Below are 16,502 nucleotides of genomic sequence, written 5' to 3' on the forward strand. Positions count from 1 at the left end.
AATAACTTGGGGCATTCCGTGAGTGGTTTTTGCATTCTTTTGGCACATGCTATTGAGCTGGTGATGCTGGACAAATGACAGGGATATAAGTGTTGCTGAATGTCCATGAGAAGGGCTTCATACCTGGCTGACAGGTGCAGGTGAAGCCGTTGACCATGTCTCGACAGATGCCGTCATTGACACAGGGGTTGCTCTCACATTCATCAATGTCCACTTCGCAATATGTCCCTTGGTAGCCTGGTAGAGAGACATCAAGAGTGAAACAGTTCTATGGCTCCATGCAGTGTTCATGAAACATACTTAAGAATAAAATTCTGTCAATGTTTATAGCGAGATACTTTCTTACAAACTGCAAAAAAATCTATTTCTTACTGAGCATTTTTGTCTGGTTTTCCAGTAAAATATCTAAACATCCTTAAAACAAGCAAAAATTATTTGAGAGGAAAAACAAGAGATATTCTGTCCTGTTTTTAGAGAAATCTAACAAAACTTGGTGGGGAAAAAACTATTTGCCAATGGGGTTAGAAAAATAAAGTTGTTGTTCCTTTGAATCAAGTATATTTTTTTTTTCTTAAAAGTTTTTTTTAAAGATATTTTTACTGCAAAACAAGACAAAAATTCTCAATAAGAAAATGCAATGTACAGTCTTTCTTAACCCTAAAAAAGGTTTTTGTATCCTGGGGGATACAAATATTTAAGAGGCTGGGGAGAGGAGTAATGAGTGAGTCGGTCAAATCTTTGTGAAAAATATTGAAAAGGGGGTCCCTGCAAATACTATAGACATGAGACTTATTTTATATAAAGTCTGGCATCAACTCACTTACAAAAAGTAAAAAGGTGGCTTTTTTTTTTTTTTTTTGGAGAAGGCAGAGGAACTTGAGGCAAACGCTCCTATCTTTCATGACTTCTACAATCTATAAATTGAAAATACAAGCAACATTTCAGAAAAAGAAAAACATGGAAATATATTATATACTAATGTGTTGGAAAATAGCAATGAATGAATTTTTAGAGGTACCTTTACACAGCTTGCCATTTTTAGGGTTAAATATTTTCCTAAAAATGTTCTTGAATCCGGCCCCTGGTCCTGGAGTTCCCCCAATACTGCACTATTTGGATGCCTCCCTTATTTAACACACCTGATTCAACTCATCAGCTCTTTAGTAGAGGCACCATTGTCAGGATTGGATGTTAAATAAGGAAAAAATTAAAAATGTGCAGTGTTGCAGGTACTCCAAGACCAGGAATGTCTCAAACTCCAAGAAAAAAACTGCCTCAATACATTGAAGATGGACTGATGTCCCTCTCACACCATAGTTTCCCACAGCATTGGAGGCCCACAAGATGTCTTGCTACACTGCAACCTACAGCAAGTTCATGTCTCAGGGGAAATGGGGAATTGCTCCATCTATGCACACTGGGGCCCCTGGACACACTTCTTTGACAAGAAGCACCACACCCTACTGTCCACAGGATGCTCTGTGGTCAACTCTTTATTGAGAACACACATGTTCTATAATGGGCAGAGTGCCTCTCTTGTGTTTTGCCCTATTCAGGTGAAACAGAGTGTGTGCTGGAGCCAGAGCGCTGACGGCGGCACGGAATCAGAAAGAATTAGCCCCTCCACGTGAGCTGGGGCCAAGTCGGCAATGATGAGGAGGGTAGGGAAGAAGAGGTGTCTGTGGAAATGAAAGGGTATGGGCAGAAGCGGGGGAAGGGACGAGAGTGCTGGGAAAAAGTTTGCGCTCTCTATGTGTGAAGGGCGAGGAACGGAGCACAGAGGGGCCCTATTGTTCCACTCTATTCCCACCACTCAAGATCTCATTAGAATTCACTGCACACTCCTCCCCCTCTCTCCCAGATTGCCCAATACACCCTGCTCCCAGCGCTCATTTGTATAGTTCCCACCCCCCAAAAAGCCCAAAGATGCATGTAGTACAGTGTACAAGTTTTACTGAACGTGTGTGTTCAAGACACAAAACCTGAGGTTTCTGTGACTTACCCATATTGGTTGAGCTCTTCTATCGTTTCAGCTGAATTATGCCTCCCTAAACCACCACTATGTGATAAAGTACATACCAAACCCTTTACATACATACCAAACCCTTCTCTTCTGAGTTTTGCATGTTTCCCTAAGTAGGTCTATAATGGAGATACTCATGAAATTATGTTTGCGTTCTATGTGAACATGCACTGGAAAGACATCTTTGACCGTTACACCACATCTCGCTGTTTTTTCAGCACCTCACACAAGCACCGTGTTTTTAAGATGTCGTGTCAAAAAGTAAAAACAATGTCTTTGCCAGCTGCACCATGTCTTGCGTTTTTTTCAGCATCTCTTGCCACATTTTTAAACAGCAGCAAAAAGTCTCCAAACACCTTTATTTTGTTCCATTCGAAGTACATTTCGGTTGTACAGGACATCTTTATAAAGACATCTTTATGGGCCTAAACTCCTGAAAAGAAATAGTCCAGTGTCTCAAAGCAGTCGTAGCGTGCATGTGCCAAACACCTGTGAATGCACGCACAGTCATATGGAGTATTCCCTTGACAGGCTTGTGTTCGACTGTATGCAGACGGTGAGCACTCGCGTCAAAAACGAAGTATGCTTTGGGCTTTAGTGTCTCTGTCTAAGCTAAGGTCAAGTGCATACACGTACCAGGCATACAGATGCACGTGAACTCGCCGATGCGGTCCAGGCAGGTGGCGTCGTTCTGGCAGGGCATAGACAGGCACTCGTTGATATCAATCTCGCAGCGAGGGCCGGTGTAGCCCCGTCCACACTGGCACTGGAATGAGCCCTCCGTGTTAACACACTTCCCAAAGTGCTCGCAAGGGTTGGCACCTGGCACGGAGGAGAGACGGAGAAGTCAGTTAACAGTTACTCACTACGGAGAGAGACAAAGACGAGGGAGAGACGGAGAAAATCAATGAGAGAGGGGAGGCATTCATAAAGTTGTTAATTTACCGATGGAACATTCATCCATGTCTTGGTTGCAGGCTCCGCCAACAAAGCCAGCAGGGCAGGTGCAGATGGCACGGCCATTTAGAGGGTTAGTGTCACACACAGCCCCTTCATTACAGGGGTTACTGACACACGCATCGTCTAGATGACATAGCAGACCTATGGGAATGGAAGAATGTCAGTAATTGGACTCTAGATAATATAATCATCAATAACGTGCAATTCAGATGTTTTAAATAGAGAATTTGAAATATATGACTGGGCTCAAAAACTTCTAGATCAGGGGTTTTCAAACTTTTTGATGCCAAGGATTCACAAATCTGATTATCCCCTTGCAAGGGACCACCTTCCTAAAATATAAATGCAGCTATACATTTTCATAATATTATTTATAATAAAATAATCCAACATAAATAATCTAATAATGAATGATCTCCCTTAAAAATCTAGGTTACAGTGAGGAACATACAGTGAAAGTGAATGGGGCAAATTTTTATTGTAAGTGCCTCACTGTAACCCAGATCTTTGCTTTTTTTTTTTTTTTTTAAAGAAAAGGCGGGATGAGTCTAAATACATTTTTGTGGTAATCAACATTATGCCACAATTACTGTCGACTGAGCTTAACTTGTATTGAACCCGGAATATTCCTTTAAGATTCTCAGAATCCACCCAACAATCACAATAATTATTGGGAATACGAAACATGTAGGGGAAAATGGATGAGATTAGGCCAAACAATAAGAAATAATGAAGAAAGTCATACCAGTCTTGCCCACCGGGCACTCGCAGAAAAAGGAGGCCACACGATCATGACACGTGGCTCTGTTGAAGCAGACAGCCATGGCACAGTCGTCAATGTTCTCACTGCAGTCGTCCCCAGTCCAGCCATTGACGCACACACAGGTATGTCCCCCCATGGTGTTGAAGCATGTGCCACCATTATGACAAGCATTGGGCTGCATGAGACACTCGTTGACATCCTCAGCACAATACTGGCCTAAGGATAGTAAGGCAAACTTATTTTTGATTTCAAACTGTAAAACAATTCCCCCACTTGCAAACACAGAAATATTGGTAAGTTTACCTGTCCACTCAGGCGGACACTGACAGTTGTAAGTGTTGACACCATCTACACAGATCCCACCATTCATGCACTTGTGCCCAGGGCAGTCATCCACGTTCTCCTCACAGTTCTGTCCCCTGAAGCCTGGACGAAAAAAAGGTAAACTACATGACTGAAGCAAAGGAAACTGGGGGTAAAGGTGGTCGTAATCATGTCTGATCTACGCTTCACTATCCCAAGACACCCAGTAACTTTCACTTAACACTACTTAATGCTTCATGACCATAAATTGATGAGTCGAGTGGGCAGTAAAAAATGTTCAGTGGGTGTTGAGTGTTTACATATTCTCACAATGGTTCCCACAGCAGCAGAGCCAGGACCTGACAGAGTCATGCTTCGGAGGACCATACTCCCTGCCGTGTTTGGTTGTTTTATAATCTCTCACGGTTTCAATTACTTCCTCTCTGGTGAAAAAACATTTCCTGCTCGCTCCCCAGAGGGGAGCAGAGAGGCCATAAAGTAAATTCCTGCCCAGCAGCCCACTAGCTTTCTCTCTACCATGCTTTGACTGTCTTGCTCTTTCACTCTGCGTATATCACTCAATCGCCAAGTCTAAGCTATTTATAGCAATCATGAGACAGTGGTACAGCAGTATCAATGCCTGGAAAGATGCTTGAATTTAAAGGGATAGTTCACCCCTTAGTCATCATTTACTCATCATCATATTGTCCAAACCCATATGACCTAATGAGATGCTGGGTAGAATATTAAGGACTGACAGCCTCAGTCACCACTTACTTACGTGGTATGAAAAAAAAAAAGGTGCAAAGAAAGCGAAATATCCTTTTGTGTTCCACAGAAAAAAGAAAGTCAAATGGGTTTGTAAAAGATGACAAAGTGTTCATTTTTGTTCATTTTCAATTTAAATGACTTTAAACTGACTGAATACTGTTCATAACATTCTACATTTAAGGGTTACAATTCTGGAGCACCAAGTCATGTGACACAACAGCATGACGTCAATTTCCGCGAAGTGCTTCTTTGGGCGCAGCGCCAACAAAAGTGCCTCTGGTAATAAACCTCTAAGTTTTTTCATTGAAACCTGTTTCGTTGTAAAGAGTGGCGTCTCTAATTTGATATGCGGCTTTAAAAATTCATTTTATTTCCGCATGTCAGCGCGCTGATAAACATGATGTCCACATATGTGAAAATTGGGACCTTATTCCCTCAAAAGTTGAAAAAGCATGTTCGTTATTTTGAATAACTTTCAACATTAACACATCTGTGGGTCATTTCGCTTAATTTTAATATATATTTTGTTATATTTTATTTTGTCAATGTACAATACGGTTCTATTCACTAACATTAGTAAATGCATTCCTATATTTACTGTGCATTTTCACACTGAGAATCAATGGGTTCATCCAAAAGCTGAAAACTTTTGCTTTCAGAGGCTTTATATGGAGATAGGATGAAAATAAGGTGCATTTTGAGACCAGTGCAGACATACAGAACACTGGAGGTTAAGTCCTTCACTAAATAGGGAGCAAGGGAGCATCCTATAGCTTTCTATGCAGCTAAGTGCATTCACTCCTAAAATCCGACCACAAGTTCAGTTTCAGGCTGCAGATGATGTTTGGACCACTTAAAATGTTTGGCAGACATGGGACAATGGTAATCATCAGTACATAGATTCAGAATTTTGTAAAGCTTAATTTTATGTTAACATGGTTGCCAGTTATTGGATGATGCTGGCTATTATTTTGAATAAGAATTGTTTATTCAGCTTTATAGAAAATCAGCTGTAATGTCTCAAAAACATGAATAACCAACACTCCTGGAAACAAAATAAACAATTTGATGAAACAAAATCTGACTTTCTATAGGTTGGTGTTGTTTAAAATTACTTAATATTATTATAAAAAAAAAGAAAAAAAAAAAAGATCCTTGCTGTCCACATATGTGGACGTAAATTTTTAGGAAAACTATTTGCTCTGAATTTTTAAGATTAGGAAACCCTGAATGCAGTGGCATGGGTTCCCTGCTGAAAAGACCAGCATTCATTTTCATGCTGGTCCAAGCTGTTTTATGCTGTTATTTAAAAGCAAAAAATGCTGGTCAACCACCTGATTAAGCTGGTTGACAAAGGGGAGATTATTAGTTAAGCTACTATAGTTAAGAAGGCTGGTAGGAACGCCAGGATACATATGGTGGTACCAGCCTGTTGGTCTTTTCAGCAGGGTATGGGAATGTAATAAAAACAATGTAGCTCTACATTTTTGTCTAGCTGTACCTGGCAAGCAAGCACATTCATAGGTGTGGTCTCCAGTCTGATGGCAGGTGCCTCCGTTGAGGCACTGGGAGGGGGCACATGGTTGGGTGGGCACCTCACATGTCCGCCCGCTGTACCCATCCAGGCACTCACAGCGGAATGAGCCATGTGTGTTCATGCAAATGCCACCGTTAAGGCACTTTCCGGGTTTGCGGCACTCATCGATGTCGTTGCGACAGTTCTTGCCCTGATACCCAGGTGGGCACGAGCAATTGTAGTGATTATTCCAATTGGAACAACGGGCACCATTGGCACAGGGATTTGTGGCACATGCATCAATCAGGGAACAGTCCTGACCTGCAAACACAAGAAGTGTCATTCAGAAACAGCCCTGTATAGTCCACAAAACTGTGCACGTTTACTTACACAATCTTGCACAATTATGCTTAATAAGCTGACCATGTGTAAGGTTTTCAGACATGAGTATATAATATAAATAATGACTGGATAGATGTTAGCCCATTAGCCTGATTTCTGTTAAAACACTGAAGGAAGACCGGATATTTTCAAATGCACAAACACTGATTTAAGATGCCTTCAAGCTTACCTCTGAATCCTCGCTGGCACACACAGGTGTACTGTTGGATTCCATTGGCCACTTGGCTCTTGCAAGCAGCTCCGTTTAGACAAGGTGAATGATGACAGGGGTCCAGATGCTGACAGAGCGAACCAATATAACCAGGCCGACACCTGCAGAGAAGCATACATTTAGAACACCATTTTGGGCACCTGAGTGTACAAGCATTTTAGAGGGAAATGAGAAAATCAGGTGACACAATTCTGAGCAATTCTAAACCCAGTATCCCACCTGACTCATAAACAGAGCAAAATGAAACCACTGAGCCCTAAGCAAGTTTTGTTGGGCATAAAAATACTCAGCTCTTATTGAACAAATCAGGTTAGCCAGTCAGTGATAACACACACAAGCACACACAAGCACACACACACACACAATGTCATGCTCTCTACCAGCTGTTGCATGTACGTCTTTCTTGACTGAAACAGCCAGGCACACTCTCCATATTCTCGGCAATTACAATCCGAAAAGCATACGTCATTTCATTCCAGTTCACATTCCAGTAGCATTTCATATTGAGAAAAAGCACAGCTGTGAATAACAGAATTACCAGTATTCACCCAAGAGAATACAGTCTGAACCGGTACAAAGTGTTCGGTTACCTTTACACTGGAGGCCACTCAAAAGACAGGAGACTACAAGCCGTAGGTATGAGGTGGTGGTCAAGTTACTTTGTGCCAATATAATACACTTCTTTTCGCTCTCTAATTCTATGCGTTTAAGTAAAAGAAGGTTATCTTGATGGACAATTGAGTGTGACCTGAAACTATAGAGGGATGATAAAATAAACAACGCTTACTTAAAAGGCCACTTCTCTCATGGGCTCATGGGCTCTGGAGCCTTTGGTAGTCAAGGCTTGAGAAGCCAGTGTGTGTTGGGTAACCCTACACCCACACAGGGAGCCCCACCACAGGATGAACTCCCACATCAAAAAGACCGTTTGAAGCTGATGACAAGCACTGGGATGGTCTGTTCTCTTTGTGTCCCCTCCTCAGGCCCTCTCTCTCTCTTTTCACTGTAAAACAACCCCTGGGCAGAGAGAACAATGGCTTTTCCTCCTCTCCCTGTTACAGGATGACCACTTTTTAAACCGAGCTATCTGTCCCTTTGTTGTTTTGCCTCTTTTGTGGCTGCCGTCTCCTCCCCCGCACTTATTTGATGCAGTTTCTTTCTGACCTCAGGGAGAGGCTTCAGAGAAGGGCTTTGCCTATAGGTGGTGCTGTTTTAGACCTCTGCGAGAACCTGTTGGTGATCCATGATATACAGACCTTAGTAGCATCATATTTTATTTTTGATGTACATAAATGAAAATGAGGCTGTGAGGGATAGACTTAAAATCTCTTCAATGGCATGCACTGAATAAAAGGATGGTCTCTGTCACACTTGGCTTTGAGCATGCTAAGTAAATAATACATCACATATAACAAATATTCAATTATTATATTAAAAATGTTAAAATACTGTATGTTGTCTGCTTACCTTCCTGCAACAAAGAGGCAGCTTTGAAATAAGCATCCTTTGTAGGGCTGTCACGATTATGAAATTTGGCTGATGATTAATTGTCAAACAAATAATTGCGATTATGACGATTAATTGTCTCTTTAAGGGCTTTTGCGATTAATTGTCTTATAAACTGTCATATTTTTGAAGGTGTGCTTTTTTCTGCATGTGTACTTCATACACCTTTATAAATCATTTTTATTTAACTTGAAATATATAAATCAAACAATAAAAAAGGGATATATGATTTCATTTTAAGGCTTTAAAAACTTATGAATGACATGAAAAATAATGTTTTAAATATCAAAATATTTCTAAATACATAAGATGTGTCTCTCTTTTTGGTCAACTTTAGTTTTGGTCAATTTTACATTTACACTGTTGTTTTTTGAACTCATATTTTATATTATATATTTTTTATAAAAAATAAAATATAATTTTTATATGTATTTTATTATATCTATCAAATATTCATTATATTATGCAATAGAAAATATTTCTGTCCTAATTTCTTCACTTTCATACATTATTTTAATGCTCTGATTAAACCCACGAGCCCTTATTTGTCATGAAGCAAAACCTTGGTGATTTAATTTAATCATTTTATCACTCCACAGAAACAGAGTAAGCGTGCGTCTCCTCCTCTGTGTCACTGTGTGTCATTAACACTGCGTGTATGAACCAGGAACATTTGCCATTACATGATCGTTTAAAGTGAAACCAGAGCGCTTTGCATTTCGCGGGAGTTTGGCACGAGCCTCTGCTGACAGCGTGCGCAGCAGAGCACTTCGTATGCTCCTCTAGACAGGAGCTGGTTGATGTCCGCGGTACGGCTCAGTGACGCTCGGACTCGGAGTTCAACTGAATGACACACAAACGCGCCGTGCATGGCATATATGCAGTTTATTTGCTTAAAATCCCCCTTTTTGGGCATTAAAATATGACTGGAATTAGAATGCCCAATAATCGCTGTTATCTCAAATAACCGTGGTTAGATCAAATAACCGCGATCAGACAGTTATTTAATAATCGCGACAGGCCCAATTCTTTATATTGAGCCAAGAGGTCAGCGTGTGATATTTTGATCTTCTTTAGTCGAGTGTCCTCTCGCCAAAGGATTCACAGGCCAGAGTTCACCAAACTTGAACTTTCGTCTACAGCCAAACGCAAAATTTCTTCACATTAGCTTGTGTTTCTGGTCTCCCACAGACAGATGAATTTGAATGGGAGTGAATGGAGTGCGACCGCCCCTTAAAGGGTTAGTTCACCCGAAAATGAAAATTCTCTCATCATTTACTCACCCTCACACCATCCAAGATGTGTATGACCTTCTTTGTTCAGCAGCACACAAATGAAGATTTTTAGAAGAATATCTCAGCTCTGTAGGTCCATTCAATGCAAGTGAATGGGTGCCATAATTTTGAAGCTCCAAAATCCAAAAAGGGCAACATAAAAGTACTCCAGAAGACTCTAGTGATTAAATCCATATATTCTGAAGTGATATGATAGGTGTGGGTGAGAAACAGATCAGTATTTAAATCCTTTTTTTACTAAAAATTCTCCTCCCTGGTCAGTCAATCCCTGTGCTCCAAATGGGATAAATCAATCTCAAAAGGGGGAATGATTATGGCCACCATGTTGAAGGGTCGTTCCAAACAAGAGGACTCATAAATAGCTGCTTCGAAGGGCCCTTCAAAAGGGGAGTTTCTGTAGGGTTCAACTGATGGACACTTCGCTGCAAAACGGACCGGAACCGGACAAAACGTCAAAAATCTGCAGGTTTGTTGTAAGTCAGCTGCACCTCTAAACATAATCTGGTTCTATAAACAAAAAGTCTTTGGATAATAAAGGCTTTAATTATTACAACAAACTTTTAAAAAATTTTAAACCCCTGGCTTTCTGTTTGAAATTGGCTTTTGCTTGTGTTATTTTCCTGTCAATTTGCTTGATCTGTTATTCTAATAAAGGAGTTCAAATAAAATAAATATTCACGGTGGCATTTTATTTATGTAATAATTGAACATATACTGTACATTTGTATACTGGTTCATTATTTTCCAGATATATTTAAATATTTAAAAATTTCTTCATAAAGTTATAAACATTTAAATGATTTCTTTTCAGTTTGCATTCTGAAAGCAGTTAATGAGGCAAAACCATGTTTAAATATTTCTGATTAGGTGCAGGTGATGTTCATTAGTGTCAGCATTTGTGCTACGGCAGCAGCTCCTTTGGCATGGATAGATGATGCTGAAGAGCGTTCCGAATGACTGATATTTTTTAGCCCTACACATTCAACCCTCTGAAGCTCTCACTCTGGAGGGCAAACCCTCTGAAGGGATTAGGGCATAGGGATGAGCCCTTCGGAATGGAATGTACCCAGCCTCCACTTCACTTTCACATTCTTCTTCTTCTTGTGTTTTTAGTGATTCACATTCTTCATGCATATCACCCCCTACTGGGCTAGGAGGAGAATTTATGATAAAAAATGACTTAAAAATAGATTGTTTCTCACCCACACCTATCATATCGTGTCTGAAGATACAGATACACTGGAGTCATATGGATTACTTTTATGTTGTCTTAATGTGCTTTCTGGAGTGTCAAAATTTTGGCACCCATTCACTTACATTGTAAGGACCTACAGAGCTGAGATATTTTTCTAAAAATCTTAATTTGTGTTCTACAGAAGAAAGAAAGTCATACACATCTGGGATGGCATGAGGGTGAGTAATTGATGAGAGAATCTTTTGGTGAACTATCACTTTAAAGCTGTATAAAGCTCCTAGATCACATCTAATTCTCTACAGCTTATTTAAATGCTCAAAGAGTGATTTTCTAAATAGTGGCAACAACTGTTTTTCTACCCATCAAGATAGAGGTGTTGTGGGGGTACACACTAACAGAAAATGTTTCACATACAGAGATATCATAATACTAATACTATAATAAAAGCATTGTTGCAGTAGAAATCTGCTGAATTAAAATAGTCACCAAGGTTATCTAGCTGTCTAATAGATAAGGTTTTATCGAAATTGTGAGCCAAGAATGACTTGTGATAGTCTTTCAAGCATCAGCAAGAATGGGCTGAAAATTACAAATCAATCAGTAATGTTTTTTTAACAAAAGATGCCAATCAAATTAGGGCTGCACAATTAATCAAAATAAAATCGAAATCGTGATATGACCTTGTTTAATTAAAATGCAAAGGGCTGCCATATAATTAATTACAGAATATAAACAGTCTGCTCACGCTGCTTGATTCAAAGATTATGGACACTCCTCTGTCCTGTCTGTATTGTGTTAGTACAGTATTACACTGTTTTCAGAGCGGTTCTGTGGTGCAGTTTAACAGATGTGCTCTGTGTTAGGTTTCGCTTGCTTACGTGCACTGAGCGTGAATTTAAAGTGCTCCAGGTTCACTTTAATTTCACTTTTGGTTAATTCCAAATGAATTAATATACAAATACAAATAATACAACCCATAGCACCAGGTATTTGTGGACAGAGGTGGAGATATTAAAATGAGGAGCACATTATACAGTTGTTGAAAATGTGAACTTAGCTATACTCTTCATGCAGAAGTTGCCAAAATAAAAGACTGACGGTTCAGAACTCATTGGTTTAACTGAACCATACAGTAAAGCCCCATTCCAGCTCAGATTTAATTACAGTAATACTACATAATATTACAGAAATACACTATTATTGCATAATAACAATAAATAATAATAATACAATTATAATTTTACAATAATATAATCAAGTGGACAGGTACAATTTGAATACGCCCCCCCCCCCCGTTTTATTTATTTGTTTGTGGCTGAAGTGAAAAAGGCTTAATTGTGAAACCTCACAGAGTGGCCTCTAAGAAAAGTCTAAGAACATGGGGAAAACATTAAAAGGAATCACTTACTATTTTTTAGTTTCATATCGCAGTTAAAATAGCAATCATAATATTTTTCAAAATAATTGCAATATGACTTTTTGTCCAAATCCTGCAGCCTTACATCAAATGCTTATGATATAGCTGTAATTAAATTATACATACCTGTATAATTTCCAGTTACTGTTGCAAATTAATAAGCCTAGCTATTTTATTTAAAATTGTTTTGGAAGAAAACATTTAATAAGAAATATTTTTGAATAATTAAAATAAAATCTGGCACATATAAAACTATATTGGTATATTTGTTTGTTTGTTTAAATATACATACATACATACATAATTTTTTATTTTTTTTGTGGTGGGGCCAATGAAAATGGCAAAATGCAGGGCAATACAAATCTGAGCTACTTGCCTGTCTGAGCCAGTAGACAAAATCCAATTCTCAAAGTTGCCGTCATCCAGAAAAACAAATTTTATGATTAAAGTGTCTACTGTGTCATGTCTCATATTTAACAAGAACAGTTATGTTAAGGATAAAATGGACTACTTGCTGATGAAGAATGGCTTTAGTGTTGCTGAATTCATATTTAAGTAAAATGTTAACTTGCATCACTGTATTTCCCCATCAGCCATCTCTGCTTGATAACAATATTGTTGACTAAAAAACACAAGGGTCTAATAGCTGATGACGGCTGCTTGTTTCTAATCAGAAAGTCTGAGAATTTTTTCCTTGACTCAGCTGATAGAGTCTTGAAATGTTAAACAAGAAAGAAATGGAGCAGCAATTACACAAAAAGAGGAGTTCTCCATGAATACATCAATGCTACTCCTCCACCTCTTGAGCCCCCAGTGTACCGCACAACTTTTCCTATGAAACCTTCACGTGCTGGGAGGTCAGATGTCATAGGTCAGGAGTCTGATTGTGATGATAATGTCGGGCAGTGGAGTGGGGGCAGGTCGGGGGCGTCTGCGAGGGAATGTCTTTCGGAGGGTGGGATGGGGGACGAGTCCGGTACGGAGAGTCATGTCATGTCATATTTCCTGTAATCCCTTGTCTCCTGCTCTGAAAACACTCGCACTCTTTCTGAATCCCAGATCCCTGTTGCTGTGGCAACCTCACAGGCGGCCAAGCAGGCCTAACACCCCACCAATCACCCCCTACCCCTCATCCCCTTGGCTATTTGTCATGGCTTGGCTGGGTTTATTTAGAGGCAAATTAACTATGTCTGGAATCTCGGGGTTACCAAAAAAATTAAACTGGGAGTTGCAGCACATAAAGAGCTTTGGGGAGGAGACCCGCATCAAGGTTCATCTAGTATGCAGTCTGACACTCAAACCCTTATAAAAGTGCCCATTTCAAAAGAATGCCTGGACACAGGCTACTTTACAACCAGTCGTTCGCTTAGGAAGCAGTTGATGTGAAGGTGGAGTGAATGTGTGTGTGTACACGAGCAGCACTAAAGGAATGTGTGAAAAAGGCCAAATCGGTCACATTATGTGGTACATCTTCTCATCAAGCTATTTTTACATGGATCCTTTATTAAAAAATATCCACAAAGCGGCAAACAAGCAGTTAAAAAAATAGAAATATGTTGGAAAGACCAGAATGGACAGGACCACTGAGGAACTGCTTGTGGGATTTCAAAGAGTTACTGGACTATGAAGATGGATGTGTTGACAAGAGCTATTTCAACACACAAAGAGAGGGAGCCTCCAACCCTACAAAACATAACATGTATGAGTGTGTGATTTTTGGAATGCATTCCCTGTGTGTGTATGCATCCATACTGGTGTTCCAAACTTACTGGATTGTGAAAAACTTGGTGAAAGAGTGTAAGAATGTGTAGATATGTCAAGTAGCAGCAGGGGGAGGACTGGAGAGGTTAGGCTATTCGTCCTCACACAGCATTCTGCAGCCAAAACACACATTCTTTTGTCTGGGCCATCCAAAAACATGCAGCCGAGAGTCCTATCACAGTGCTCACAGTGAAAAATAACTAATTGTAATGGGCTTCAACCTGACAGGAACTCCATTGTGAGTGAGGATGTTCTATGAAGCAGAATTTGAAAACCTTTGAGAATCAATGTACATGGAAAATAGGCATTTTTGCTTTCAGCCAGGTGTGAGATGTTACTCAATCTGACCACTGAGTCAAATTCACCATAAAACTTGACCCCTAAGGAAGATCCGGGTAGACAAGTGTGAGATGGGAAGTCGTAGTGGGTAGAAACAGTAGTCCTCTAATGTCACATCACCAATGAAGGCTCACGCCAGCTGCAAGCACAGCCCCAAACAACTGTTCACATCTGTCAGTGCTGCTTTGGCTGTCTGCCTCCTCTCCAGTTTTTTAAGGATTACACCCAAAACAATGGCACTATTCTGTCAATGAACTCCAAACAGATGCAAAGAGCACACACATGAACAGGCAGTTAGATCACATGCACGTTAGTGTGGGCAGCACGCTCACAACACGTCTTCCCTGATTCGATCCAGAAGTGCGTAGGTTAATAAAGCAGTTGGAAAGGTTGTCAATTAGGAATTGACTGATTGCTGAAAAAAAGACAAACAACTGCAAAAGTCAAACACCACCACAAATACCTCACAAGCACACTCAAAACACATTATGTAACTTACGAACACTTTTCTCTCCTAGGATGCTGAGAAACCACAAAAAAGAAATGTCAGTGTAAAAATGCAGTAGACTGGGCTTAAGAAAATACAGATCATTCAAAAAAATCTGTAATCTCACTCGAAAAAGGTCAGGCTATGTAAATCTAAAGGCCGAAACATCCTCTACGCAAGCTCGATTTTGTGCGTCATTGCATTGTGTCACACGACATTTCATCGCAAGTAAACCTTGGATTTTCAGCGTTGCTGCAAGGGACGTTATAGCAGACATTAGTTCGTTTTCTCTTTCAAGTCAAATATTGTAATGCTTGCTTAGCAATATTCTCTTCAAAATGTTGCTCCGGCAAGTTAAAATAAACACATTTATAGCTGAATAACTTACCTGAATAACAATAAATTTGGTTTTATGGCACAAACTTTTGAACAAAACTCTATTGCCCCCTTGAGTACTCGTGTTTGTTACCGCCAGAGTAACACAAGAATGCACGTTGCTTTGTATAGTATGCTCAACTGGACCACGCATTGGCAAGCGCTCAGGTCTGCGATCGTGTACTTGCGTAAAGCATGCTTCTGGCCTAAGGTGTTTCTACAGACCATATCAAAAGAATTTAAAAGGTCATGACAGCTTTTAAGACTTCCAAGGAGTTGTATAACTTAAATGTATTTACACAGTGGCTCTTCAGACACTGCCGGAATGATTAATATGTGTGAAGCTTGGCATCTCTTCACATGATAGAAACCCTATACCATTTTTCCTGCTCTCTGGGTCATTGTGGCAGTGTAACCTGACACCATTCTCCTTAGTACAATACCATACAATCATCTAGCAGTCTAAGGTCACAACACCTGTGGATAAGCAAAAACAAGCCACATCTCCCTGAAAGAGCTTCAGGTGGTCAGTCATGGTCCAGGAGGCACCAAGCATAAGAGAGCTCCCGACAGGATTCCAATCGCCTCGGTACTTGAAGCCATCCTTCACACATTGAGGTGAAAGACAATAACCACACATTCCACAAACCAAACTCTTTCCTTAGTACAACAGGAAGTCAGTTGAGGGCCGGTCACACACTATTAATGTCACTGAAACTATACCCTGTTTTGTTTGCTTTGAAAACAATGAAATTGTGAGGGTTTTAAGCAACTTCCACGGTATCAAAATGCTGAAAGTCCCTTAAGAAAAACAAAACTGTGTCTGTGAGAGTGTCTGACATACAGCCGCTCCATTTCTTTGTGAAGAGTCAATACTTCCACCACACTGCCAACAAGAGCTAGCTCCCCTCCCCCAACTGCCCCCACCTAGCTCCCCATCTTCTCAAAGAGGAACCAAAGTGGGGGTAGGGGAGCACTTTGTGGGCTAAATAAAAGAGCTGAAGTAGTCAGAACCCTATTGTCTGAGGACGGGGGAGCAGTGGCCCAAACTGCTGGGCTTTCAGGCCTGAGCTCAAACGAACCAACAGGCTTCTGCTGTAGCCTGGCAACAGTAACCCATGGCTGAGGAGAGAGACCGGAGGGTGGGGGTTTGTGAGGACAGTTTCAGAACTTTCACA

At 40.3% G+C, this 16,502-nt stretch overlaps 1 protein-coding gene across 1 annotated transcript in view; it reads right to left on the reverse strand.

Annotated features, from left to right (window-relative positions):
* LOC127450071 (neurogenic locus notch homolog protein 2-like) overlaps positions 1-16,502 on the reverse strand; it is a 46,814-nt gene that overhangs the window by 18,627 nt on the left and 11,685 nt on the right. The window contains exons 3-9 of the mRNA XM_051713799.1: positions 6,908-7,050; positions 6,322-6,657; positions 4,050-4,172; positions 3,729-3,962; positions 2,969-3,124; positions 2,660-2,845; positions 124-237 (exon numbers count right to left, since the gene is read on the reverse strand). Of these exons, the coding sequence (XP_051569759.1) occupies positions 124-237; positions 2,660-2,845; positions 2,969-3,124; positions 3,729-3,962; positions 4,050-4,172; positions 6,322-6,657; positions 6,908-7,050 (1,292 nt within the window). The remainder of the gene's footprint in view (positions 1-123; positions 238-2,659; positions 2,846-2,968; positions 3,125-3,728; positions 3,963-4,049; positions 4,173-6,321; positions 6,658-6,907; positions 7,051-16,502) is intronic.

The sequence above is a fragment of the Myxocyprinus asiaticus genome, chromosome 13 (assembly GCF_019703515.2).
Source record: "Myxocyprinus asiaticus isolate MX2 ecotype Aquarium Trade chromosome 13, UBuf_Myxa_2, whole genome shotgun sequence".
Lineage (NCBI taxonomy): Eukaryota > Metazoa > Chordata > Actinopteri > Cypriniformes > Catostomidae > Myxocyprinus > Myxocyprinus asiaticus.